This window comes from Crotalus tigris, unplaced genomic scaffold (assembly GCF_016545835.1).
Source record: "Crotalus tigris isolate CLP2741 ecotype Arizona unplaced genomic scaffold, ASM1654583v1 scf7180000019068.10715455, whole genome shotgun sequence".
NCBI classification, from domain to species: Eukaryota; Metazoa; Chordata; class Lepidosauria; order Squamata; family Viperidae; genus Crotalus; species Crotalus tigris.
In genome coordinates, this window is record NW_024097358.1 from 3210301 (window position 1) to 3236224 (window position 25924).

The 25924-nt window shown below is 41.5% G+C and overlaps 1 protein-coding gene across 1 annotated transcript; it reads right to left on the reverse strand.

The window, feature by feature from the left end:
• Positions 1-286: 286 nt before the first annotated feature.
• RHCG (Rh family C glycoprotein) lies at positions 287-19047 on the reverse strand. The gene is made up of 11 exons (XM_039359253.1): positions 18718-19047; positions 12055-12241; positions 10986-11136; positions 8096-8243; positions 7133-7299; positions 6594-6731; positions 6301-6437; positions 5600-5724; positions 3751-3824; positions 2129-2223; positions 287-1399 (listed from the first exon to the last, which is right to left on the reverse strand). The coding sequence occupies exons 1-10, from the start codon at positions 18920-18922 to the stop codon at positions 2152-2154; spliced, it is 1404 nt and encodes a 467-aa protein (XP_039215187.1). The 5' UTR covers positions 18923-19047; the 3' UTR covers positions 287-1399; positions 2129-2151.
• Between the last annotated feature and the right edge of the window lie 6877 nt (positions 19048-25924).

The window sequence follows — 25924 nt, forward strand, 5'->3', positions numbered from 1 at the left end:
AGCACGTGAGGGCAGGACAAGAAACAACAGATGGAAACTAATCAAAGAGATTAGATTAAGGAGAAATTTCCTGACAGTGAGAACAATCAACCAGCGGAACAGCTTATCCCCAGAAATTGTGGGCGCTCCATCACTGGAGACTTTTAAGAAGAGACTGGACAGCCAGTATAGGGTCTCCTGCTTAAGCGGGGGGTTGGACTAGAAGACCTCCAAGGTCCCTTCCAACTCTGATATTCAATATTCTAAGAAGCAGTCTCCGTGGAAGATAAAACATGGCAAACATTGGTCGCTTTTTGTAAAAATGTCTTTACTTACAACATTTACAGATTGAGGAAATCAGAGTCATGTGTTGCCGCCTCAAGGCCTTTAATTGATTTGATGAAGCTTGGTGTCCCATTGAGTGGGTCAAGATGTTCATCAGACTGTGGACAGCCACCCCAAGATCTGTAACAAAACTCTTCCATCTATCTCACTTGGGAACCCTTCGAGGGCCGGTTGACACTTTTCCTCAGATTATTCCAGAACAATCTGGAATCATCTGTAAATTCAACCACTTTGATGCTCTATGCTGCTCATCACTAGATCATTTTGGAACTACTTTATTAAAAGGGCACAATTTCCCCACAGATCTTGGGGATGACCTTATTTCTGGCATCCCTCTTTTGCCAAACTCGCATTATATTCATTCTTTCTTTCTCAGTCTTGCTACATCTATAAAAGGAACGGTCTTATCCCTTGATTGGTAGGTTGGTAGGTTGACTGAGGAAGATGTTGGCTAAAGCATCCAGGTCAGGTTGAACACTTTAAAAAATTCTTAAAAAATTGGGGAGGTGACACTTTCCTGCACAGAAGCCATATTCATTCTTCTACATGGCTTGCCATTTTGTCTTTCATAATGCTTTCCATAAATTTACCTAGAATGGGAGCTGTAAATTTTAGCTTCTTTTTAAAAGAACCTTCCTTTGCCTTCCTTCCTTCCTTATTATTATTATTATTATTATTATTATTATTATTATTATTTGAAAACTAATGTCCAAGCCTTTAAAAAAAACAGCCAATTTTAGGGAAAGTTTTATGCGTTTGCTAAAACTTCAGCGATTTCATTTGAAGAACTCTAGGGGGAATGCCCCGGCTCATTTTTTATTTATCAATAAGCTCTAAAATGTTAATGCTTATTATTTCTAGGGCATTTTTTTTTCAAAACTTCTTTTGGTTCTTAGCAATATGCTTCTCAGTCTGGGGATTCTCAACTTGCTTATTATTGGTTTGCATAATTTTTGCCAGAGTTCATGTTTAAAAAAAATATCTTCATTTGAGTGATAATATTTTTGCCTTCTTCAGTTTCCATGATTCTGCTGTAAAAAAAAAAAAGGAATTCCAAATGCAGAGGTTGGTCACCCTACAAGAGAAAGAGAGAAATCCTATTACTAACTGTGTCACTTGGAAAGATTTCTTATTGGCTTATAGTATCCTTCCCCAGCTTGGGACCTGACATGTATTTTGTATTCTACAACCCAGTGTTTCTTAACCTTTAAGAAGTTTGGACTTCAACTCCCAGAATCCCACAGCCAGCAATTCTCATGGTCAAAGTGTCTTGTCCTTGCCTTGTTTTAGCAGTAAGGTCAACAAAGAGATCATGCAAATAGCTTTCTGGCTGCAAATTTTCTGATTCCGTATGCTTCGACCAAAATGCTGAGACGAAGCCTTCTAAGCAGGTGTCTCCTATGGGGATTCTCCAGATTGGTAAGTGGGAGCAGCCAGAAGGTTACAGAAGGATGGAAAACATTTGAACCCCTCTGAGCATAAGGCAGAAAAATGGAAGCCTTTTTCACAAGGGTGGGGAGGGGCCCATAAGATTGTAATACCGCATGCTGGATGTTGGCATTGTGAAAATCAGTAGTCAGCCACTAAAGAACACCAGGAAGGATGCTGGAAGCTTGCCTTATGAATAAAGTGCTCCCTTCCCATTGAAAACATACAAAACTCAGACTTTAGGCCCAGTTTTTGACAAGTGATGCAAGATATTTGTGCACTGGTTTCATTTGGACTTTAATGCCCTTGGAGAACCTGTAATATTAAAAAAAAAAAAAAGAAATAAACCGTCATATAAAAGAGTCAGCTGTCTTACCCTTCATCTATTGATGTCACGGGTTAAGGGTTAATCACAGGCTTAGCATTGGAGTCATGCATGCAGTAAAGGCTGCTCTCTTCGTCGCCAGGGACCTTTGGAAGAATGACAGAATGCAGGCTAAGTCAGAATCGCCACTTTTTTGTTGTTTTTAATCCCTCTTCTTGCATCAGTTGCTTTTATGCCTCTGAAGGCACAGCACTGTCAAGAGATGGGGACTACAGTGTCTGTGGTACACAGCTTGGTGGCTGAGAGTGATGGGAGTTAGAACACACCTGGAGGGCATTATGTTGGGCAAAGCTGGTAAGCCACCAGCTTGATATATGGCAGGCAGCAGTGTCACCTAGTGGCAGAATATCCTCATGCAGTATATCAGATAGATAGATAGATAGATAGATAGATAGATAGATAGATAGATAGATAGATAGATAGATAGATAGATAGATAATTTCTCTTTCTGTCTCTGCCCCCATATATTTATCTGACATACAGTATGTAATATATACTGTATTGTTTTACATCCAGAATAACAAAATTCAAGCACTTTGAAACACTTGGATATAAGTTCTACTCCCCAAAAATAATAAAATGCACAATTAGAGGGCCAGGTTTGGCCATACTGATCTCAAGACAAGAGGCCATCAACAAACAAGAGAGAGAAATGAAATTCCAATACGTTGGCACTAATGCACGAGAGGGAGTATTCTTATGCTATGTTCTTGAGGGATGGTGAGGATAAACCGGGTTTTTCAAGTTACCATATCAAAAATAGTCCTCAACCTGAACTATGGGTCACAAATGCTTTCAAATTTATTTATTTATTAGAAATTTGGACTGGATTTTACCTTTCTTCCTGTTCTGAAAGAGAGCCAGTGTGGGGAAACCCCGGTTCCAATCCACCCATGGATGCAACCTGGGGATCTGGGGCCGGTTGTGATCTCTCAATCCAGCCTACCTCACAGGGCTGGTCCTGTGGAAATTAGGAGGAAGGCAAACTGTGCATGCCACACTGAGGTATGTGTTTGGGGTATAACAATCCTGAAAATGTCATGTTCACTTTCTCCATCAGAGAAGACCCACGCTAAAAAACCTTTTGCATCCGTTTTTGCCTATAAGCCTTGTTCATTTGAATCAAAACCCCACGCATATAAGCCTTGCTGGCATCCCAAACCATTGCCATTGAAGTTCCCTTATACATATTTAAAATAAAATATTCCTTTAAATACTCCTTAAGTTTCTGAACATTCATCTCTTGTCTAAATAAATTTTCATTCAACCTCCAAGATCTTCTCTCCTCTTTTTCCATGGCCAGCTCCATCCATACCGGACTATGATCTGTCAATGTCCTCGGGAAAAGGGGGGAGGATGATGGGTGGGAGGGGGGGGGTGGGAGAGGGGGATTATTTTATTGTAAAACTGTAAAAATTTTCAATAAAAAAACCCAAAAACTGGAAAGCAGCTTTCACCTCAGAATGGCTTCATGCTTACTGAAATACACATTCCTTTGCTTTCAGTCGGACCTACTTCCAGGACCATGGAATAAATCATCGGTGCAGACTCCACAGCGGGAGTTTCTCCCACAATCTGGATTAATTTAGTTAATCCTGGGGTAATCCACTTACTTCCCAGTAGACATTATCTTCAAAGCAGTTTTCATCTGTAGGGTCACCAAAGAAGGGCAGTTTCAAAATGCCACCTTTGGGAAAGAAAAATGGAATGCTCAATTCACTTACAGCGCATTTTAATTTTTAAATTTTCTTCTCTTTTCAACTGAGAAAGCACTCTGTACTAGGGCACAAATCTCAAAAGAAAAAAAAATATGTTGGGAAAAACATCTGCCAAGAAATACACAGCAGTTTGTGAGAACTGGAAAAAAATACGTCTCTTAAAGTTTGACATCCGAACCTTGTAAGACAGACATGTCAAACACAAGGCTCGGATGCAGCCCGCAAAGTGGTTTCATGTGGTCCGTGAAGCCATCCTGGAAACAGTGAGGGAACGGCCCCTGCTGCCTTGGCCCTGGCCCAGGCCGGCTGGCCGGGAGCCAATGTACAATTTTGCGGTGGCCATCTATGCTGAAATGCATTCAGTCTTAGCTCCACAAGGCCATCCAGAAACAGCGAGGAACCAGCCCCTGCTGTGTCGGCCCTGCACCCTGGGTGCATGCTGGGGAGGGGTCACCCATTGTGAGAAATGAAGAAATGGACCATGCCTTGGCGCTTGCCCCGGTCCCACCCCCTTCTGCCAGAGACCCTCAGATCTGTCCCACTCCTGCCCACCCAGTAGGCCACACCCACTCCGCCCACACCCACCCAGTAGGCCACACCCACCCTGGCTGCCGCCCCCCAGGGCAACCGCAATGCTGATGCGGTCCTCAATGAAATTGAGTTTGACACCCCTGTTGTAAGAGCTGAGAACATGAAAGAAATACTTCATATAATCCCAAGAAAGAGGCAGGAATTTTCCATGTCAGTCAACAAAAATTGAGCTCAGATGGAATACGATTTTACTTTTCTGTTTTTTTTTTAATTAAAGCTTAACAAGCCAGGAGATGGCAGCAGGCAAACATCAGAGACGAGAGGTCCATAGCCACTGGATTGGTTCATAGAAAATTAGAGATAAATAGGCAGAGATTTCACCTCTTGCTGGCACAGTTAAGAAAAAACAGCTGTTCTGCATCTGCATGAGGATTTTTCACTTAGAACATAGAATAATAGGGTTGGAAGGGACCTTGAAGGTCTCCTAGCTCAACCCCTACTCAAGCAGGTAGACCCTGCACCATTCTGGATAAATGACTGTCCAATATTTTCTTGATTAGTTTTCATCTAATTTAAATCTTGGCTTTGCCTTGAATTACATGAGCCAGAGAAAGACTCTCATCGATTTTTACCTTCAAGCAGCAGAGAAAATACAAAAAGGGTGACATCAGAATACAGAATAAGAGTTGGAAGGGACCTTGGAAGTCTTCTTGTCCAATCCAGGAAATCCTGTACCCTTACAGACAAATGGTTGTCCAATCTCTTCTTGAAAAAATTTCCAGTGTTGGAACACCACAACTTCCAGAAGAAAAGCCCGTCCACTGATTAATTGTTCTCACTGTCAAGAAAATTCTCCTTAGTTCTAGGTTGCTTCTCTCCTTGATTAGTTTTCATCTAATTTAAATCTTGGCTTTGCCTCGAATTACGTGAGCCAGAGAAAGACTCTCATCGATTTTTACCTTCAAGCAGCAGAGAACATACAAAAAGGGTGACATCAGAATACAGAATAAGAGTTGGAAGGGACCTTGGAGGTCTTCTTGTCCAATCCAGGAAATCCTGTACCATTACAGACAAATGGTTGTCCAATCTCTTCTTGAAAAATTTCCAGTGTTGGAACACCACAACTTCCAGAAGAAAAGCCCGTCCACTGGTTAATTGTTCTCACGGTCAGGAAATTTCGCCTTAGATCTCTCTGTAATGATCTTCCACTTACCTACAATAGCTCCTCCCACCAGAGCCATAGCTAGTGATACTGCGATGCCAGCCGCTTGGAATCCTCCTTGAATGCTAGGCGTTCGATCCTGGTATTCTCCAGTGAAGTCAAACATGTTGGTGAGCCTGTGAGAATGAAGTGAAGTTGAAAAGGGAAGGACAGTTGTAGTCCCAAGTTATTTTTTTGGTTCATCACCATTTGTCTTGCTTTCCCTCAATAGCAATAGCAATAGCACTTGGACTTATATACCGCTTCACAGTGCTTTACAGCCTTCTCCAAGCGGTTTACAGAGTCAGCATCTTGCCCCCAACAATCTGGATCCTCATTTTATCAACCTCGGAAGGATGGAAGACTGAGTTAACCTTGTTAAATTTGGATTGCTAACGAAGAGTTAAAGGGAGACTGGTATAGCTATTTTGAGCTACTTAGCTCTCATCAGCCAGCCATACCCTTCTGAGATTCGAACCTGGGCTGCTTGCAATCCAACCCTACCTGTAATTTCAAAGTTCAACAACTTGCAAAGTTCTCATAAATGAGTGCAAATGCATCTGCAGATCAAAACAAAAGCTCCTGGGGCTTAGTCAACATATCAGCCAGGCAACCCATGATTCTGTCTTACGCAGTCCTTTCTTCCTCTCCAAAGAAAGGGGAACCAAATCAAAAAGTGTGACGCCCTACACAGACGTCCCAAAGCACCTCACCCTTTCTTTCCGTAGACTCCTTCTGTAGCCGCAGCAGCAGTGACGGCCCCCACAATGCCTCCAATTAAACCTGGCATTCCGTGAAGGTTGTGGATACCGCAGGTGTCTTGGATATGGAGCTTAGCATCCAGGAAAGGCTAGAAGAGAGGAAGGAAGGACAAAACATGAGCATTACAAAGAGGAAACAGCTACAACCTATTGCAACGTAAAGAAGTAACATTTCCAATTTTTCACTGTTTGGTCCTGCCATCAAGCCTGGGGAAAGCTTTTGTTGCATTCAGAAAGGCTCTTACTGTGATGTAGACATATCCAATGGTCGTCACGATGCCACAGATGAAGCCCACAATGAGGGCACCGTATGGGGTCAGCATCATTTCAGCAGAAGTTCCTACAGCCACACCTCCGGCCAGGGTGGCATTTTGAATATGGACCTGTGAAGACACAGCTCTTTTAATCCCTGGTTTGCTATTTTAGTTATTCATTTTTGCTCAAGGGTTGTGTTCGCATCTAACAGATATTCTTCGATACAGTGCAGCAGGCTTTTAAACTGCAATCTTACTATGATTAGCACAATGGGTTTTCTGACCTATTATGGAGGAGAAAGGAGGAAGAGGGAAGGAGAAGGAAGGAGGAAGAAGGAGGAAGGGAGGGAGGGAGGGAGGGGGAGAAAGAGAGAGAGAGAGAGAGAAAGAGAAAGAGAAAGAGAGAAAGAGAAAGAGAAGGAAGGAAGGAAGGAAGGAAGGAAGGAAGGAAGGAAGGAAGGAAGGAAGGAAGGAAGGAAGGAAGGAAGGAAGGAAGGGAAAACCATAACATCTTCCCTGACTTTACTCACCATGTTCAACTTTCCCCTCTTTTGCAAAAGACTGGAAAAGGCCACTGAAGTCAGGACACACGCAGCAAGTGAACAGTAGGTGTTGATGGCTGCCCGGTGCTGTGCGTCCCCATGATTGGAAATGGCGGAGTTAAAGCTGGGCCAGTACATCCACAAAAACAAGGTGCCTACAATGGTAGTTAAAAACTGGCTTTTTATAAGGGCAGACCAGGTATTGCAGACAGCTCATTCTCTTGGATAAAGTACGAGGGGTGTACCTAAGCCCCTGACCACTTTCTAGCCCGGGGTCTTCAAACTTGGCTCTTTGATGACTTGTGGATTTCAACTCCCAGAATTCCTCAGCCAGCATGGCTGGCTGAGGAATTCTGGGAGTTGAAGTCCACAAGTCGTAAAGTTGCCAAGGTTGGAGACCCCTGTTCTATCCCAATTGGAGACAGGACAGGAAAAATAACTTACTAATCGGTCACTAATATTGATCTGTATCATAGCATATTTACTGGCTTCTTGTACAGAAAGAGTTATGGGTATATCTGTATGCCTTTTAAAAAACATCCAAAATAGGACCTCAAGCTTGTTATAGCAAAACCAGGAAATCAAGCTCCCCACCGTAATTTTAATGAGATGTTTGCACCTCCATAAATGGGTAATTTAGAAAGAACTCATTAAGAAGCTTCTACATTCCTTTCAGTTTGATTACAAGGCTCAAAAGATGTTTCCAGATTTCCAAAACAATGACAGGCCAAGCATAGCTTTGTGCTTTGTGGATTAAAAGCTCAAAGTCCACAATACCTTCACAATGTTTTCTGCTTTAAATGCCTCACTTGGGCTATCTTGAACAGAAATAAAGTAGAAGGAAAGACTGGTTTTTTTGCCAATAGCCTGGGCCTCTTTTCACGAATCCTGATCACTTTCTCAGAAAGTGCAGGTTCTCCTGTGTAACAGGGAGAAGGAACCACAACTCACCAATCATGGCAAAAAGGTCTGAATGGTAAACAGATTCCTGCTTTTCTTTGGTCTGCTCCAAGTTGGGCCGGTACAAAATAGAGGTCACCGTTAGGCCAAAGTAAGCACCAAACGTATGAATTGTCATGGATCCACCAGCATCTTTCACCTGCAGCGATAGATAAGCGTTTGAAGCCTACCCAGAATTAGTTGGTTTATTCTACAGAGAATCAGTAGATCACAAATTGAAACTTGAACTCAGTTGTTTAACAAACTAAATAGAACATTTGTTCCTTTGGGCATCTGAAAATTCTACTTCTGGATGTCCCACAGGTGTTTTTCAAAAGGCAACTGGACTTTGAGTTGTTGTTTTTCTTTGAAAACATTTTGCTTCTCCTTCAAGAAGCTCCTTCGGTGAAGTTCAGAACTGAAGAAGCTTCTTGGATGAGAAGTGAAATGTTTTCAGGGGGAAAAAAAACAACAAGAAAGCGCCTTAGGAAAAACCATGACCTAGATGGTTGAGAATCTCCATAGACGTGGACTTCTGGTTCTTCAGCCAGACGATATCTCTAACTTAAGCATTTCTTTACCTGTGCCCAGGAAATGGGCTGCACTACAACTCCCATCACTGCTACCCATATTGAGAATGCAAGAAACTGGAGTCTTGACAAAGAAGTAGCAGACTTTTCATTGTGCTTAGTTACACAACCCACAGAGCCAGCAGGCAAGGACTATCTTATCTGAAAGATACCCTGGGAGTCCTTCTGGCTGAACAATGAGATAAAAAAAAAATGTATTTTCCAACAAACACAAAAGTGAAACATTGAACAAAAAGCACATGCAATTGCTACTTCCAAGAATGTATTTACTTTGTTCTTCAGAGGAACAACTCTTATCTCTGGTTTTAGGATGAGTGGAAGAATAGTTTTGGATGTCCTATTTGTTCAATTTTGTTGTCCCTTCAACTGACTGAGAGTAGAGAAGGAACTGTATAAATTTAGCAAACAAGATGCTCCTTTGCTTGCAAAAAGAACATGTTGAACTGAAATCAAGGAGGTTCCTCTGCATTCCTCAAGGCTGGTAATATTATTTTAAGTCTGCTTTTCCATTCAGACCCTCAAGCCACAATCTCATTCAATCCCCTTATCTGATGGTTAATCTGTTCCTCTCAGGGGCTTTTATGTACATTCAATCAAAGTGTGCCCTACTTGTGCAACCACATTCCAAGCTCACAAGAGTTCTGCATCTTATGGCTCCTGAGTAAGAAACCAGCAATGGGCCCTGCTCCCTCCCTTATACATATTGGGTATTTGGGGGGGGGGAATGTAATATAATGGTCTCCCATTAAGTGCTACCTTGACCAGCAACGTGTTATTTCCCTCTGCTCTGGGCATTAAGCAACTTAACTTATCATCTAGTAATAATAAAATACAAGAATATTGCAATCAAAACAAACCCAAGTGAAAGAACACAACAGCTCCATCTGTTCCCTCAAAAATAGAATGTACGCAACACAAAAAGGTCTATCAGAATGAAATGTGAAATGTAGCAAACAAAACAACAGCTCTTGAGGTTTTAGGAGCCTGAAAGAGCAACCTTCATCCAAGACAACTGATAAAGTAACATGGTGGAAACCAGGCAAGCTTCTCTTAGCAGAGGGGCCATCACCAAGAAAGCCCTGCCTCTTTTTTGCTACCCTTCTTAAAGCTGCAGAAAATCTGAAGTCTTAGCAAATACTTTTCTGGTGCATATATAGTTGTGAGTTTTTCATTGGATACCTGGGAAGTTCTGCAGGGGTTTTGAGCAAGAGATTAACTAAATTAAATTAAATTAAATTAAATTAATCTCCACAACCTGGAGAGCTCTAGATACATTTGGGCTGCAAAATTCCAACCTGCTTTCTTAAATATGCTGGTGGGAGATTCTGGAAATTGTTAACCAATGCATCTAGAGAGCACCTGCTTGGGGAAAGATATGGTATAGCAAGGGTGTAAAAAAAAGGTAGCTAGTAAGCCACACTGACACTGAGACCCCATTTCTGCAGCCATCAAGGACCACGAGCAAACAGGCTAATGTTGTAGGTTATTAGGAAACAAAAGAGGGAGCGGTCTTGCAGGAATTGAAGGCACACATTTTGCCCCTTAGAAATTACAAATTCTTTTCCCCCCTTGGACCACGGTATTCCTCTACTTTTGGAACCTACTTCATGTGTATTTCTCAATTGTAAGAAGAGACCTCAAAGGGCACAAAACCTCTATCAAAGTTTGACCCCTTACGAAAGCCACGTAGGGCATTCATGACAAAAGATGTCAAGTGATTGCATGCATCAAGTGCAAGACGTGCCAAAATTGGAGTTCAAATTTCTGAGTTTCTTCCTCCTGGCTGTGTGTTATAATAAGCTAGAAGATGATCTCTCTGAAGCAGAAGGACTGGCTTCACCCATCTCTTGTTCTGGCAATAGACTGATCTGGTATCAGGAGGTTTGCTTAAAGAAATGTCTCTCCTGCCCAGCCATGCAAAGCTTAGAGTAAGCCTGGAGCTGAAGGAAGTTTGTGTCAGTTCCCGAGAACCAAGAACAATAGATGGAGTTACTTCCGAGTAGCTTCTTTTATTTGTTCCTCACCTATAGACCTAAAAGTGAGACTCTCTGGGGAGGAGCTGTTTTAAATCTCTTCCTTCTGACCAAACGTTCCAAACTGTCCCTCCCTCCTGGGAATCCAGTTTACATTCCACCACAGTAAGACACACTCTGACTGTATTGGAAGGCATATAGTAAACCCATTGTCCTCTTTGTCTTGCATCTGCACAGAATTATTCAGGATGGTAAGTGATAACCAAATACACAAGGCAACTTTGTCACATCGATATTAAGACAGAGAAGCATCTCTGGAACCAAGGTGAAGAACCTTACATGGAGCAGGTCAAGCAGGATATATTCATTGACGGAGAAGAGGGTCACTTGAAACAGTGTCATAATGAGCAGCTGGACGGGACTGACTTTGCCCAAAATGGCACCGAAGGCAATACAAACAGAACCCACACAGAAATCTGCATTGATCAGGCTGAGAGGAGAAGGAAGAGATAAGAGAGTCAGAGAAGGCTACTGAAGCAACACAACAATGAGCATCTTGGAATTGTAACTGATCACATGAACCAGCAGTGAGACATGACTATAAAAATGACACATAAAGTTTGATTATATGCCCTTGGAGTCATGGTTGACCCTTGGGGATGACATAAGTAGATTTTGTCCACTGTGATCTGTCCCTAACCTAGACTTTTAGATCATCCAATTAGGTTGCAACAAGAGACGGTGAATTTCTAAATCATGGAAAGTCCCAAATCTATTCTTTTCTTTGCTAAAAAGTATTCCGGCAAATTGGGAGAGGGTCAAATCAGAACAATGAGGATGGAAGAAATTGATTTGTTTAGCTTTGGGATGACTGACAAGGAATCTAATAGTACTCTTCCAATTTGTCAAAGAGGGCCGCCCAGAAGCTTTGATCTGATGGACATTTTCCATCATCCAAAGTGCAAAATTTACAATAATGGTCTTAGCTTGTAGTAGAGTAGGGCAGCATGGGCTTGCAGGCCCCAATACCTATATTCTGAGCTGAGCTCAAACTATATCAACAGCACTAGCACTTACTTATATACCACTTCACAGTGCTTTATAGCCCTCTCTAAGTCAGCATATTGCCCCCAACAACTGGGTCCTCATTTTACCAACCTCAGAAGGATGGAAGCCTAAGTCGACCATGAGCCAGTGAGACTTGAACTGCCAAACTGCTGGCAGTTGGCACTCAGCAGAAGTAACCTGCAGTACTGCATTCCAACCATTACACCATCACGGCCCCACTAATGCACATCTTTGCATTCCCAAGCCACAAATTTAATCTACCTTTGTTATAGTTTCATGCTCGTCATGTATCCTACTACCCAAAAACTCTTTTTTTGTATGTCCAAGCATGCCATCGTACCTTTCCACTCCAATGAGTATCTTCCCATGCTGAAAGGTATGGAGCCAGCCCTGCATCAGGAGAGCCCACTGGATCCCAAAGGCAGCGAGGAGAAAGTTGAAGCCAACACCGCCAAAGCCATAGCGTTGAAGAAAGGTCATGAGGAAGCCAAAGCCCACGAAAATCATCACATGGACATCTTGGAAAGCTGAAATAAAGAAAGAGGCTTCATTATATGGACTTTCACTCTCATTCCACACTTATCTGCATGCCTAACGACCACCTAACTCAGGGGTAGGCAACCTTGGCTCTTTTATGACTCGTGGACTTCAACTCCCTGAATTCCTGAGCCAGCATGGCTCAGCATGGAAGCCTCTCCCTTTCCCTCAGCATGGCTGGCTCAGAAATTCTGGGAGTTGAAGTCCACAAGTCATAAAAGACCCAAGGTTGCCTACCCCTGACCTAACTCAATGCTGACCGCTAGTTTATACATGACTGTTCCTCACTTATGGTCTACAAGAGTACTTCTCAACCTTGGCAATTTTAAGATGTATGGACTTCAACTCCCAGAATTCTTCAGCCAGTGTGTTGATGGGGAATTGTGGGAGTTGAACTTCGCACATCTTAAAGTTGTCAACTTTGAGAAATTCTGATTCAGAATCTGCAGTTTTTGCCAGTATATATCATAAGCATTTTCCCTAGGATCCATCATAGCACCGTCTACAATACATATGTTCTGTAATGGAGGCTTTGAGCATATTCTGAGAGATAAAGCAGTATGAACAAAGTTCCTTAAAAGCTGAAAGATTCTGAACAACACTGCTTGAGTGCAAAGGTAAAGTGTTTTCTCTTATTAATACAATTAATTTTGAATTAATAGGAAAATACGTCTACAGAAGACTGTCTCCCAGCATTCCATGCTGGTTGATACAATGACTAGAATATAGTGCACAACTAACTTTTGACAAGCTAGGATTCCTCAAGGGGTAACACTGGTTGCACATAGATCTGAGTCCAGTTGCTGGTCAGTCATGACTTTTATTGGCTGATCTTTGAATTGTCTTCCATTTCCCTTTCTTTCATTCAACATACCACACAGGATTGCTGTGAAGTGCATGCATTATCAGTTCCAAATCAGTTGCCTCGAATTTAGAAGGAAGATAGAAATTATGTTCACACAATAGGTTTAACCAGGCCAAGTGCAGTTCTCTAGCAGAGTCATTCACACAACATACTAAAGCTTAGTTTAATGTTAAACTTACTTATTATTTGTGTGGCTTAGCAGGTTGTGTGAATTCAGCCCCTTCGATTAGTTTATGGCTTAATGCATTGTGGCATCCCACAAAAAGAGTGAATTTGATATCCAGGAGTAAATTTATTGCATGAACACAATTAATATTGGCCTAACCTCTAATGGAAAACAAAATGCTGGTGCCACCATTTTTGGGGTCAAAAACTTCAAAGTCCAAGAGTGATCTGCTGGAAATGTTCTCTATGTCTATAGGATAAATAGCAACTTTCATCCTAAACCCCAGGCAGTGTGGTGCAGAGATATTTTGTCTCCAGGACAAACAACTTCATAGATCTTCAACCAACTTTGCTGCTCAATATATCCTCAAGATAGGAATCTGTTCCGGTGCTGTAAAATGAAACTTGGCAATTATTGGTGGTCCAGGAAATGCCGAAGGCAAGGCAGCAAATTGAAGATGGGTGTTGTGTTTCTTCCTGGCTTAGGAATCTACCTCTTCCCCTACTTACACATACATGCATCGCTCCATTCCAAGCTGATAGATTTGAGAAATATTTTCACTGCAGGAGGTTAAAAACTCACCCTTTGCAACAGGTTTCATGAAAACAACAGGATAAAATTAGTTTCGTTTCTACAGTTTGTTCTGTTTTGGCTTTGTTATTTTTTTAAAAAAACTTTTAGATTAAATTTCACAGATCTTTTTTTCACAGTCCAAAAGAACATTTGGGGAGAAATTCACAGACGGGCAATGTATTGCTGCAGCTTACTTTAGTTATGAAATCTCAGAAGAATGAGTGTGTGAATGCTTATTCATTTCATCGCACAATCATCCCTCCAGCATTCTGCAACTTTCCTGGCTCCACTTCCTGCTTTGCAATCTTATCAGGAAGGAGATTTTTCATTCCTGTTGTATTTCTTCAGACTGTGAAGTGTGGACAAGCCAGGAAGGTTGCAGAAGGCAGATGTGTCACACAAAAAAATTGGAGGAGTAGCTGTAGCATGTTTTGTCAAGTCAGGAAGCTTGCATCAGCAAGGGAAATTTGAATGACATTTTCAAGCATCCCGAGCATCAGATAGAAAAACAGAGAAACCTGAGAGAGGCAGATGGAAGGAGTTAAAGAGGAAGTAGTCCCTTATCTTACCAAGGTTCAGGGATGTGAGGGACCAAACTGGGAATGCCTTGGATCATGGTGGGTCCTTACTTAACAACCAGTGGGATTCAGTTGATGACTGCAACTGAGACTGCCAGGATAGTCACTGTTAGGTGATGTGGTCACTTAAGGTCAAGCTTTAAAACCGCATCGCTTAGTGACAGAAATTCCAATGCCATTACTGTCCTTCACCCTACACCAACTTCTCTTTGGAGGCCTGCAACTTCCACAGCACCCCACTTCATGAAAGATGAAAGTCTAATGAAGAGAAGGACAAGGGGTGACATGATAGCAGTGCTCCAGTATCTCAGGAGTTGCCACAAAGAAGAGGGAATCAAGCTATTCTCCAAAGCGCCTGAAGGCAGGACAAGAAGCAACGGAGGGAAACTCATCAAGAAGAGAACCAACCTAGAACTAAGGAGAAACTTCCTGACAGTTAGAACAATTAACCAGTGGAACAACCTGCCTCCAGAAGCGGTGAATGCTCCAACACTGGAAGTTTTTAAGAAGAGACTGGACAGCCATTTGCCTGAGCAGGGGGTTGGACTAGATGACCTCCAAGGTCCCTTCCAACTCTGGTATTCTGTTGACATTTCTCCTTCTTACTGCCACCAGGTTCTGGATTATCGCCACCACCACATTTTAAATATTTTTCAGAGTAGAATATATGTGAACTTTCATTGATCTCTCTTTCTCATTTGGGGGTATCAAAGAAATTTGTTTGGATTAAGGATAGAGCAACTGTTGGATTAAGGATAGAACCATCCTGGGTGAATAATTAGATATTTAACCTTCCTTCCTTCCTTCCTTCCTTCCTTCCTTCCTTCCTTCCTTCCTTCCTTCCTTCCTTCCTTCCTTCCTTTCTTCCTACCTACCTACCTACCTACCTAACAGAGCATTCTACTGAACTCAAAAGCTTGCACAGAGCTCTGTGTCCTCTGATCTGGCACAGTAAATAGATCATCCTAACCCAGAAGCTGATATTTATATGTGGACTCATGAAGAAAGAAGAGGATTTAGACTGGAATGCCATCACTGCTCTCTGAAAGAAGTTTAATGATTAAACCCTTGCTTGGTTTAATCCAGGATGATGATGATTGTGGACCTGGGCAGCTTAAAACTCTCCAGGGACTGATGGAACCAGCCGATTCTGATCAAAACCCTGTGCTTAATGGAGTGAGGTGTTCTGTTTATGAAATCTGAGTGGGAAACAGGCAATTTCCTCTAAGGGCTTTAAGACTGCAGCTTGGTTAATAACGAAGAACCAGACTTCATGAAGATTGCGAAATGGGAAACAGCTCCTGAGAAAGCATTTTATGGGTAAAGCATTTTATGTCAATACTTACCCACAGCAAAGGAAAATCCCTGTTTACCAAAGGCCCCATAATTCCCAGCAAGCATGAGAATTGTTATTCTTTGGTAGACCGACAGGATGTTTGAAGTTCATTACCAGGAATGCTAATTATTCCATAAATCAATTTTAAGCAATACCAGTAACCGAAGGAATAACTGAATAACAGAGTTGGAAGGGATGCTGGAGATCTTCTAGTCCAGGAGTAGTCAACCTCGGCTCTTTTATGACTCATGGACTTCAACTCCCAGAATTCCTGAGTCAGCAGCTGACTCAGGAATTCTGGGAGTTGAAGTCCATGAGTCATAAAAGAGCCGAGGTTGTCTACCCCTGTTCTAGTCCAACCTTCTGCTCAAGCAGGAGACTTTATATCACTTAAGACAAATGACTGTCCAATCTCTTCTTAAAATCCTCCAGCGATGGAGCAGCCCCAACTTCTGAAGCCAAGACATTCTACTGATACATTGTTTTCACTATTCATCTATTCAGTGGTGGGATTCAAATATGTGAACAACCGGTTCTCTGTGTGGATGCCGCTTCCGGAAGTCTGTTCTGGGCCTGGGCAACAAAGAATTAGCTACCGGTTCTGTTGAACTGGTGTGAACCGGCTGAATCCCGCCACTGAGTCTACTGCTTTTAGTTATGATACGCCTTCTTCTTCCTAGGGATGAGAGAGAAGAACTGGCTCAAGGTCACCTACCAGGCTTCGTGCCTATGGCAGGACTAGAACTCACAGTCTCCCAGCTTCCAGATTGGTGCCTTAACCATTGCAGCATACTGGCCCTCTTTACCTAATTTTGGGACTTCCGGTTTCCTCACCACCATCATTTGCAAAGTGCAATTCTTGACTATCTTTGCAATATGGTGAGTGTGATATTCTCCTAAAAAAAACATCCAGTGATCTGCTAGGAAAATGCCATTTGCCTTCTGGTTCCAAACCCCTGCCTAAAAGTTCAACCTCCTCACTTGACTTAACGTCCAGAGCATGAATTTCTAAACCCTTCTAGCTTGTGAAAGCCAAACGAAACCCTTCCCAAAATTAAGTGCCAGTGGCAATGTCTTTTCACACAACAGTTCTGCACAACAATCAAATTTTGCTCAGCCAGCCCAAGGTGCATGCATCCATCTGCAAGACTGCAAGCCCTGCCTAGAGTTTTAAGTAGCTATAATGAGAATTGTGACATAAGGGACCAAGGCAAGAATCAGCTATAAAGAGAAAGCATTTCTCCAGATTCAGGGTCTTTTCCCACATTTCCCACACGCCAAGGACCTCTTAAGGTATTTCAAATTGTTTAAGCTTTGTCACCCGTTATTTGCAGAGAAATCAGAGGTCTGGCAGTGGCTCAAAAGAGGTAATAGAAGCAAGATAGAGACCCCAAAAATGCTTCTCTAACAGGCAACTGGACTTTCTTGTTTTTTTTTTTCCCCTTGGAAACATTTTGCTTCTCATCCAAGAAGCTTCTTCAGAACTGGATGAGAAGTAAAATGTTTTCAAGAAAAAAAAAAGAAAGTCCATTTGCCGTTTGGAAAAGCACTTTTGGGACAACATGTCCTGGATGATGGAGACTCTCCATAGATATGATAGGGAATGAAAATGGGGATAACCAATGCCATGCCAGTATAGCTTTGTGTTGGAAATGGAAAAGCAGAGAGCATTCCAGCTTAACAGCAGGGAGAGGACCAAAGGACCACCTTTAAAAAAAAATATCAAATTGCAAGACTAGAATGTGAGACAGTTGGACAAGATTCATAAAAGTGATTGCCTGGAATTCTAATAAAGGCAATAGCTTCTCTGCACTCCATAAACATTCGATGTTACTTATTATCTCTTTAAAAAAATATGCTTTTTGTTCAGCCCTCCTTTCCCTATTTCAGTGTTTCTCGATCTAAGCAACTTTAAGATATGTGGACTTCAGCTCCAGAATTCCCCAGCTAGCATAAAGTTGCTGAGCTTGGGAAACACTGTCCAATTTCCAAATTGATCCACAGTGGAAATGGGATCACCCACTGAAAAAGCAGAGGGTTTTTTTTTTAACAATAAAAAAAATCAGTTCAATCATCAATCACCTCTTAAGATACCTATTCCATATGAAGAGTCTTTTGGGAAAGGCTGCATTTGAGTTATGGTTTGAGCATCTTGATTTTTCAATTATTGCCTCCAGACTAACCCTACCTAAGCACAGATAGCAAGGAATTTTTCAGTTTAGGACTTTTAAGGAGGGCATTCAGAACCTCACTCAGTAAATGAGGGAAGGTAGAGAACTCCAAGTGAAGGCTTGTCTCACACAGATAGTGAAGAAATATCTATTGCATCCATACATAAAACAGGAGCAAGTTGTGTTAGACATTTGAAGTCAGTGAAACAATCCAAATTGTAAGTGAAACAATCCACATTTTCATTTCTAGTAGAAATATAGCACTTCTAAGGATGATAGATTTCTTCCCAGACTCTTGGAGGCATCTCCAAAACCTTCAAAATTGTCACTTTGAACATGGCAAGGAGAGAGAAAGTTATTTCATTTAAAGAGGGATGGAAACAAATGTTATTAGTTATATCTGATCCGGCTTCAGTGCACAAGCAAGCAAAGTGAAATCAAATTAAAGCCCTTGCTGTAGTTGCAGCCACTACATTTTCAAATATGGTCCAGGATGCCATCAAAGGCAGCCCAGGAAAAGTTGTGCAGCCCAATCAAACAAAGAAATCCCCTGTAAAGTCATGAAATCCAGAGCTAATTTTATAAAACCAGTAAGCACAGACACAGACTGATTATGCTACTACATATTATGACATTCATCTGGAGATCTATGTAGCATGATGATTCCATGTGCAAATATGATCTTCTACCATTCAGAATTCTGCAGTTATAGCACTACCCAAAAGATGTGCCAAATAAACACAAGGCTGGATTGTTGCCTCGCATCATTATACTCACAGGGGTATCTGAAGTAGAATTCATTCTCAATATCGGTGACGTTCCTTTGCTGTTTTTCCTTCTCCCAATCAGCCACGTTAGCCTCCGGGTTGAAGCGCACGAAAATCCCAAAAAGGATGATCATGGCCACCTCCCAGAGGAGGCAAACCAAAGGTAAGCGCCAGCGCATGTCGGTATTCTTCGCCATCAGGCTGGGGCGCACCATGACTGTGGCTGCCTTGCCCCTTTCTCTCCAGGGAAGGTGTCAGGAAAGAGAAGCTACAGGACTTTGGAAACACCGCTTCACAGTCCAACCTGTTCATTCATTTTATGTCTCTGGGGAGAAGTGGGTGTGGCTCTGAGGCTGACAGTCATCACAGCCATCCAGGGAGGGCATCTGTGTCTGCACTCCCTCACACTCATACAAAGAGAGGAGGCCAAACAAGTGTCCTGGCTTTTCTGAAGAATGTATTCCACATCAGCCTGACATCATAAACGACTAGATTCTGTGTCCAGCATTACAAGCCTTCCTTGCCTTGTCACATTCCAAGTGAAAGTGGAGAAGATAAAGCAAGGAAGTATCTTAGAAAGACAAGGCAAACCATTTGGGGATGATTCTGGGGGCCGATGGACATGAACCTATGGGGCTGATCTCAAATATCTTTGCATAGAAAAGGCACAGGCTGAGTTCCTGTGATCCTCCTCACAAACTCCTTGCACGTGTATAAGCAGGAGCCAAAGTAAGCAAGTGTTCTTGTTAATATCTGGAAACCACAGGCTGCCGTCTGCTATAGCAAATCATCTTATTTTTAAGATGTCTATGCGTGGAGGTTTGTGCGTGCATGGATTTAGAGAAAGGCAGAGTTAAACATTACCTTTCTAAAACTATCCTATTCGCATTGTTCAGCTGCAACCATGCGCCTTTTCAGGGCCCCGTTCGGATTTAATTGGGCAGGATTTATTTCTGCATACGATTGCACCTGTTAATCTCTTTCAAGGAAATGACACCTGACATTTCATCCATTTGGTCTAAGATATATGTCTTTGTGCTTGCACAAGACGGAGGAAAAGGATTACCTCTTCACAGAATTTATTTCAAAACACCTCAGATCCTTACCAATTCTGATTTAACACGCTTAAACAAAAGTTTTTTTATTTCTACTGCAAGTTGTTTGAAGTCAAAGCAGTTCTAGAAAGACAGCTCCCCTTTTTTAATCTCATCTTTTTGTTTGTGTCAGGTGCTAAAGACCAGGACCACTGTGAAGGGCCAAATAAATTGATTTATTGCTAAAAGCCTATGCCCAGGAATCTTCTCAACCAATGCTTAGCACCTGCTTGGAATTAGATAAGATCAATAGAATTCAGGGGATGCGGGGGATGGATTGAGTCTGCTTGTGGCTACATAGGGATTCTAGGCTGATCCCTCTTTTGACTCCACCTCCAGGTTCTGCTACTTCTTCTCCTACAGTTTGAGGTATGTCCTGTACCTATATCTTAGCAGCTTTAAGCTGTCTTCCACTTCGGGAACCCAGCAGTCAGATTCTACCTCATGATAATTTTGTCATCTTTTATGCACATCACAACAACAGAGTTACTGATCTAGGGATATGTTGGGCTATGATTCTCATCATCCCCATTCAGTGGGAGAATGCAAGAGCTCTGAAGGACTGACATAAATGAATGCGTAAGTGACACCATCAGAGCCCCAATAAAACTGCAGTTATATGTTCTGTAAAAAGCGAAGGTCTCCAGCCTGATGCCTTCTGGTGTTTTGATTTACCACTCCTCTACTTTCCTCCAGATATTTACCAGGGAACACGAGGTCAATCTCCTACAATTCTGGTTGACTTAAGTGAGTTGAGAGATTCTCATGAACATTAATCCTTAGCATTCCAACGAGCACCACACTGAACATTGCTGCTGCATTTTTTTTTCAACACATTCAGTTGAATGGAAGGGAATTCACTTTTGAAATGACTGCCATAGCAATTGGATGGAGAAATTGACACTTCATTTGTTTTCCTACACGGTGACCAAAGGGTATGTTTGAATGGCTTGACTTTGGGGAGAGGGAGGGACAGCTGTGTCTTCAACAATCTGCACCCTCCCTGGGTTCTTAGGGTCCTATTAAATCTCAAGGGAATATATCAGGAGGAAAATCGTACTGTGCGCAGTGGGGATTCAGAAGGAAAATATGGTATGGATCGCCAGCGGTGACAGCAACCTTCGTCACTTCCAAGTTACAATCAAGCTCTCCAAGAAAAACAAGAAGCAAGTTCTCAAACATTCTCAAACGGAAACATCTTCCACAGAAGAAGGAAACATCTGAGAGATCCTAGTGCAGATTTTGGCACAATACAGCTTCTAAATCTGATTTAGAAACAAACCACATAACAGAATAACGGAGCTGAAAAGGACCTTGGAGGTCTTCTAGTCCAACCCCCTGCTCAAGCAAGAGACCCTTTACCATTTCAGACAAAGGGTTGTCCACTCTCTTCTTAAAAGCCTCCTGTGAGGGAGCACCCACGACTTCTGAAGGTAAGCCTTTCCACTGATTAATTGTTCTATTGTATTGTATTGTATTCCTGTTTAGGAAGTGCTTATCCATATTAAAAGCACACACCCTCTATCTTCTGGGTACCTGTTCCCAGTTCTTTTCTTCATTATCTCTTTCCAGGTTCACTCTATCCTATATATATATAGGCATGTTGAACATTCATTTCAGTACAAAGCTCTTTCCCATTTGCAAGTGGTTGTTGATCTTTGCATGCTGGGGACATTTTTTTAAAAAAAAATGTTTAGTAATCTGCTTCTCTGGCAAGCAGAATCATTAATTAATTTGCCTGCCAAGGGAGGATGTAATTCCCCTGAATTACAACTTTGAACAGCTCTCGCCATTGTCTATGGTGGCAGAAGATGCTGGCAGGCAAAGTTCAACTACATCTAAAGGCCACAGGTCCTCCATGCCTTTTCTGTGTTATTCTTTTACTTGCACTTATAATGCCATTGAATCTTCTCCCTCCTTATTCTTAATTTTCTTGTTAGTTTCTTCCCCCATGCCATCCCTCTGCTAAACCCCTAAACCCCACAGCAATGTCTTTTGCCTAAAGCTATTTGCCCATGTAGTAGGGCTGTATTGCTATTATCCTTCTCATCTTCTCATCTTTCTCACCTCACATCTTTCCTATTCCTTCTCCTGTTGATATGTTAGGATTTAACAGTTGTTTCTATCATGATTTATGATTGTATCATATGATTTATTATCTATGAGTTACCACTCTGTTGTTTGTATGTATGTTGAGAGCATCTGTACCAGAGACAAATTCCTTATGTATCTAACCACATTTGGCAAATAATAATAATAATAATAATAATAATAATAATAATAATAATAATAATAATAATACAATGGTGATGGTGATGGTGGAAGGGGTCTTGGAGGTCATCTAGTCCAACCCACCTAGAATATTCTATTCTATTCTATTCTATTCTATTCTATTCTGTTCTACAATCTGTTTTATTCCATTCCATTCATTTCATATTCTATTCTATTCTATTCTATTCTATTCTATTCTATTCTATTCTATTCTATTCTATTCTATTCTATTCTATTCTTTATTTTCAAAGAACTGATTCTATTACTACAATAACAGAATTATTCTCCAAGTCCAGAATCTCTTGCATTACAGAGACAGAATATATTTAAATTAGTATAATAGTCTAAATTAAAAAAAAACTTTCAATAACTATATAACAGATACAAACAGTAAAACACAGAAGGCATTTAAAATACTTGTGTGACCTTATATAGCATTTGAAGACCAGAAAGTAGCAATCTGAATAGCTTTAACATTGTGCCAGGAACAAATCCTCCATTCCACAGGAAGTCCTTGACGTACAACCACAATTGAGCCCATGTGTCTATTGCTAAGTGAGACAGTTGTTAAGTGAATTTTGCCCCATTTTACAACCTTTTTCTGCCATGGTTGTTAAGTGAATCACTGCAGTTGTTAGTAGCCTGATTGTTAAGTGAATCTGGCTTCCCCCCTTGTCTTTGCTTGTCAGAAGATCTCAAAAGGGGATCACATGACCTCAGGACACTGCAACCGTCATAAATATGAGTCAGTTGCCAAGTGTCTGAACTTTGATCATTTGACTATGGGGGGGGAGGCACAATGGTCGTAAATGTGAAAAATGGTCCTAAGTCACTTTTTTTTCGGCGCCATTGAAACTTCTAGCGGTCACTAAATGAACTGTCATAAGTTGAGGACTGCCTGTACATGGTCCAACAAGATGATGGCATATCGATACATGTTTAGGGCTCTGCAATTCCCCACATTCTGAGCTCACATTCACATCAGAAAAGGTTTACTACAGCAGGGGTCTCCAACCCCCGGCCCGTGGACCAGTACGGCAGGCCAGCAACTGGTCCGCACAAACAAGCAAAGCCCCATCCGCGGGATGCAGGCAGCACACAAAACTACATACCCTCCGGTCTGCGGAAAAACCTCTCTCCGTGGAACTAGTCCCTCGTGCCCCAAAGGTTGGAGACCTCTGTACTACAGCATATTTTGTATCATTTTTTTTATTTTTCACCATACACCATACACCAAAACAAACTTAAAATACATAAACATAAATCTTTTCTTTTAACAGAACAGTACTCTACATTTTAAGCATTCTTTACATCTTATTTACATTTTATGTACATCAATGTCTTTTTCTTTCTCTGTCCTAGCCAATTATAACATTTATTCCAAATTTCATAAAATTCTGTTGCCTCCTTGTCATTTAATTCTAATGTAAGTTTGTTCGTTTCTGCGCATTCCAAGATTTTGCACATAATCATATCATTTGTGGGAATATTTTCACTCTTCCAACATTGCACATATACTATACGAGCTGCAGTCAATATGTGTATAACGATGTGTTGGAGTTGTTTTTCCATCTTTAAGTTTATTATGCCCAAAAGAAATAATTCTGGTTTAAAATCCATTTGTATCTCCGTACTACAGCATATTAATGGATTGCGAAGTATTTACATCTGTAGCCCACCCTTTCTCTACTACGAAACCCAGGCTCATTTTTATCTTCACAAAAGCAACACAGAAAGCCTGTTAGGCAGCATGAGAAAGGGCGAGAGACAGTCTGCTCCAAGGTCACCGCATAAGCTTCACGACTGAATGAAAAACTGAAACTCGTATCTTCCTTGGCTGGAGTCCAACCTTCTTGTTAGGCGTTATCCCCTTCTCCCTCTGCAATATCTCTTTCCTGATTTACAAACACAACCCAAATCTTGACAGAGGGGCAGCCCTGCCCTTGGTGCATAAAAATCAGGGAGGGGGTGGGGAAGGCGGAAGAGATGGATGGGGTGGGGCAGCAGGAGCTTGGGGAGAAGACTACCAAGCCCATGGGGAGGATGGCCCTGGGGTCAGGATTAAGACTTGGAGGGTTGAGCAAAAGCGATTTACAAGTTCAGCAGTTCTAATGTTCTTCCTGGCCCTTTTACAGCTCGATAGGTCAGCAGTGAGACCTATTCATTTTAGGTCACTTTTCCTCCTAGGCTGAAAAAAAAAATAGTTAAGAAACGTGGCAATTCTGCATCTACAGAGAGAGAGAGAGAGAGAGAGAGAGAGAGAGAGAGAAAAGAAGAAGAAGAAGAAGAAGAAGGAGGAGGAGGAGGAGGAGGAGGAGAAGAAGAAGAAGAAGAAGAAGAAGAAGAAGAAGAAGAAGAAGAAGAAGAAGAAGAAGAAGAAGAAGAAGAAGAAGAAGAAAAAGAAGAAGAAGAAGAAGAAGAAGAAGAAATAGGACCTACCATATTTTCCACCTTTTTTAAAACAACTTTTCCAGCAAACCTCAGCCCTTCTGTTTAACATCTGGGGCATTCTGCTAATTTTCGTACGTTCCCCAGATAAAGTACAGGTTGGCACACTGAGAATTAATTTGCTTTCTGATCAAGAAAACATTGGTCTCAGGGAGTCCTGTAAAATGATTCTTAGCCTTCTTGCTTAAATGTTCAACCTTCATTTTATCTTTTTTTTTAAAAAAAAAAACTGTCGAACTACATTTTGAAAGCTACAATTATCCCACTGCTGAAATCAGGGAAACGATCTGATTTAGCAAATTGTTCCTAGACATTTTTCAAAATATTCTAAAAAGTAATATGTAACATAGTTAAATAACTCATCTGACTCCCTGAATCTAATTGCCTGTTATGCATTGGTGATTCTGCCATCTGTTGTGCCCTCAGGCTCTCTCACCAGAAAAGGCCTGGCTGCTCTCCAGCTACTCAAGACACATTCAAGCCCAAATCAACGTTTACAACAGAGAGAGATGGAGGTGAAAAGTTCTGCTACACCATCTAATGGGATCGATTACTTTACAACAAGAAGACTGAGATCTGTTAAATTAGATTGCTGGTGGTTTTATGCAAGGGTGTGGGGATCAAGTCAAACCTGATTCGAATTGTCAGTTCAAGTCCCCGAATCAATCCAATTCAGTTTTTCAAATTGTATTTTCATGTTGATATGATTCTGAACAGACGTTTTTCTTTGTAGGCGCAAAAGGTCACTGAATCATTGAATTTGACTCTGAGGCTTGATGCAAATTCAGAAAGTCAATTTGATTCAAAGATTCAGTCCAACTGCCTTCATACTGAATATGCTAATCAAATCTTCACCGCAGTCCCTGTGAGTTCATCCTAGGGATTGCGTTCTTTGGTGGCATATCTCCAAAATAGGTTTTTGTAACTTTTGCATCTGCTTTATCTGTACACACGAACACAAATAGAATAAGAAATTCAATTCAGCTCAAGCTAATAAAGAAAAGGTTGCGAGCAGATCATTCATGCTCCTGATCAGCCTGCAGCCTTGGTGCTAAATACATATGGACAACTTCAGGGTGGTGACTCTTATAGCTCCTGGTTCTTGAGTTCAAGCCAGATTTAGACTTGGCTGCTTTTGACTTTTCTTGACTGGAAAGTAGGCTGAAAAGCCAGCCCATCTCTGACTTCTTACCACTGAATAATATCGAAAACTACATGGTTTCTATTCTAATTTCTGAGATGGAGGATTTCAGACGCAAATCTGGGTATAGAAATGAAGGTCAACTCAGTTGGGACCAATATTTGTTTTTTTGGAGGGAAGGTAGTCAGTCAAGAATTGACTGATTTTAGCTCCATCCTCTCCTTTATGCCAGAATTTTGAACCTGGCCCTAATTGGGGACTAT

Bases quoted from the DNA above. Each gene is read 5' to 3' on its own strand.
- RHCG (XM_039359253.1), bottom strand. From the start codon at position 18,922: ATGGTGCGCCCCAGCCTGATGGCGAAGAATACCGACATGCGCTGGCGC. The intron at 11,137-12,054 runs GTACGATGGCAT...TTCTCCTCTCAG, and splicing joins ATACTCATTGGAGTGGAAAG to CCTGATCAATGCAGATTTCT. The intron at 6,732-7,132 runs GTGAGTAAAGTC...GTGTCTTCACAG, and splicing joins AGAGGGGAAAGTTGAACATG to GTCCATATTCAAAATGCCAC.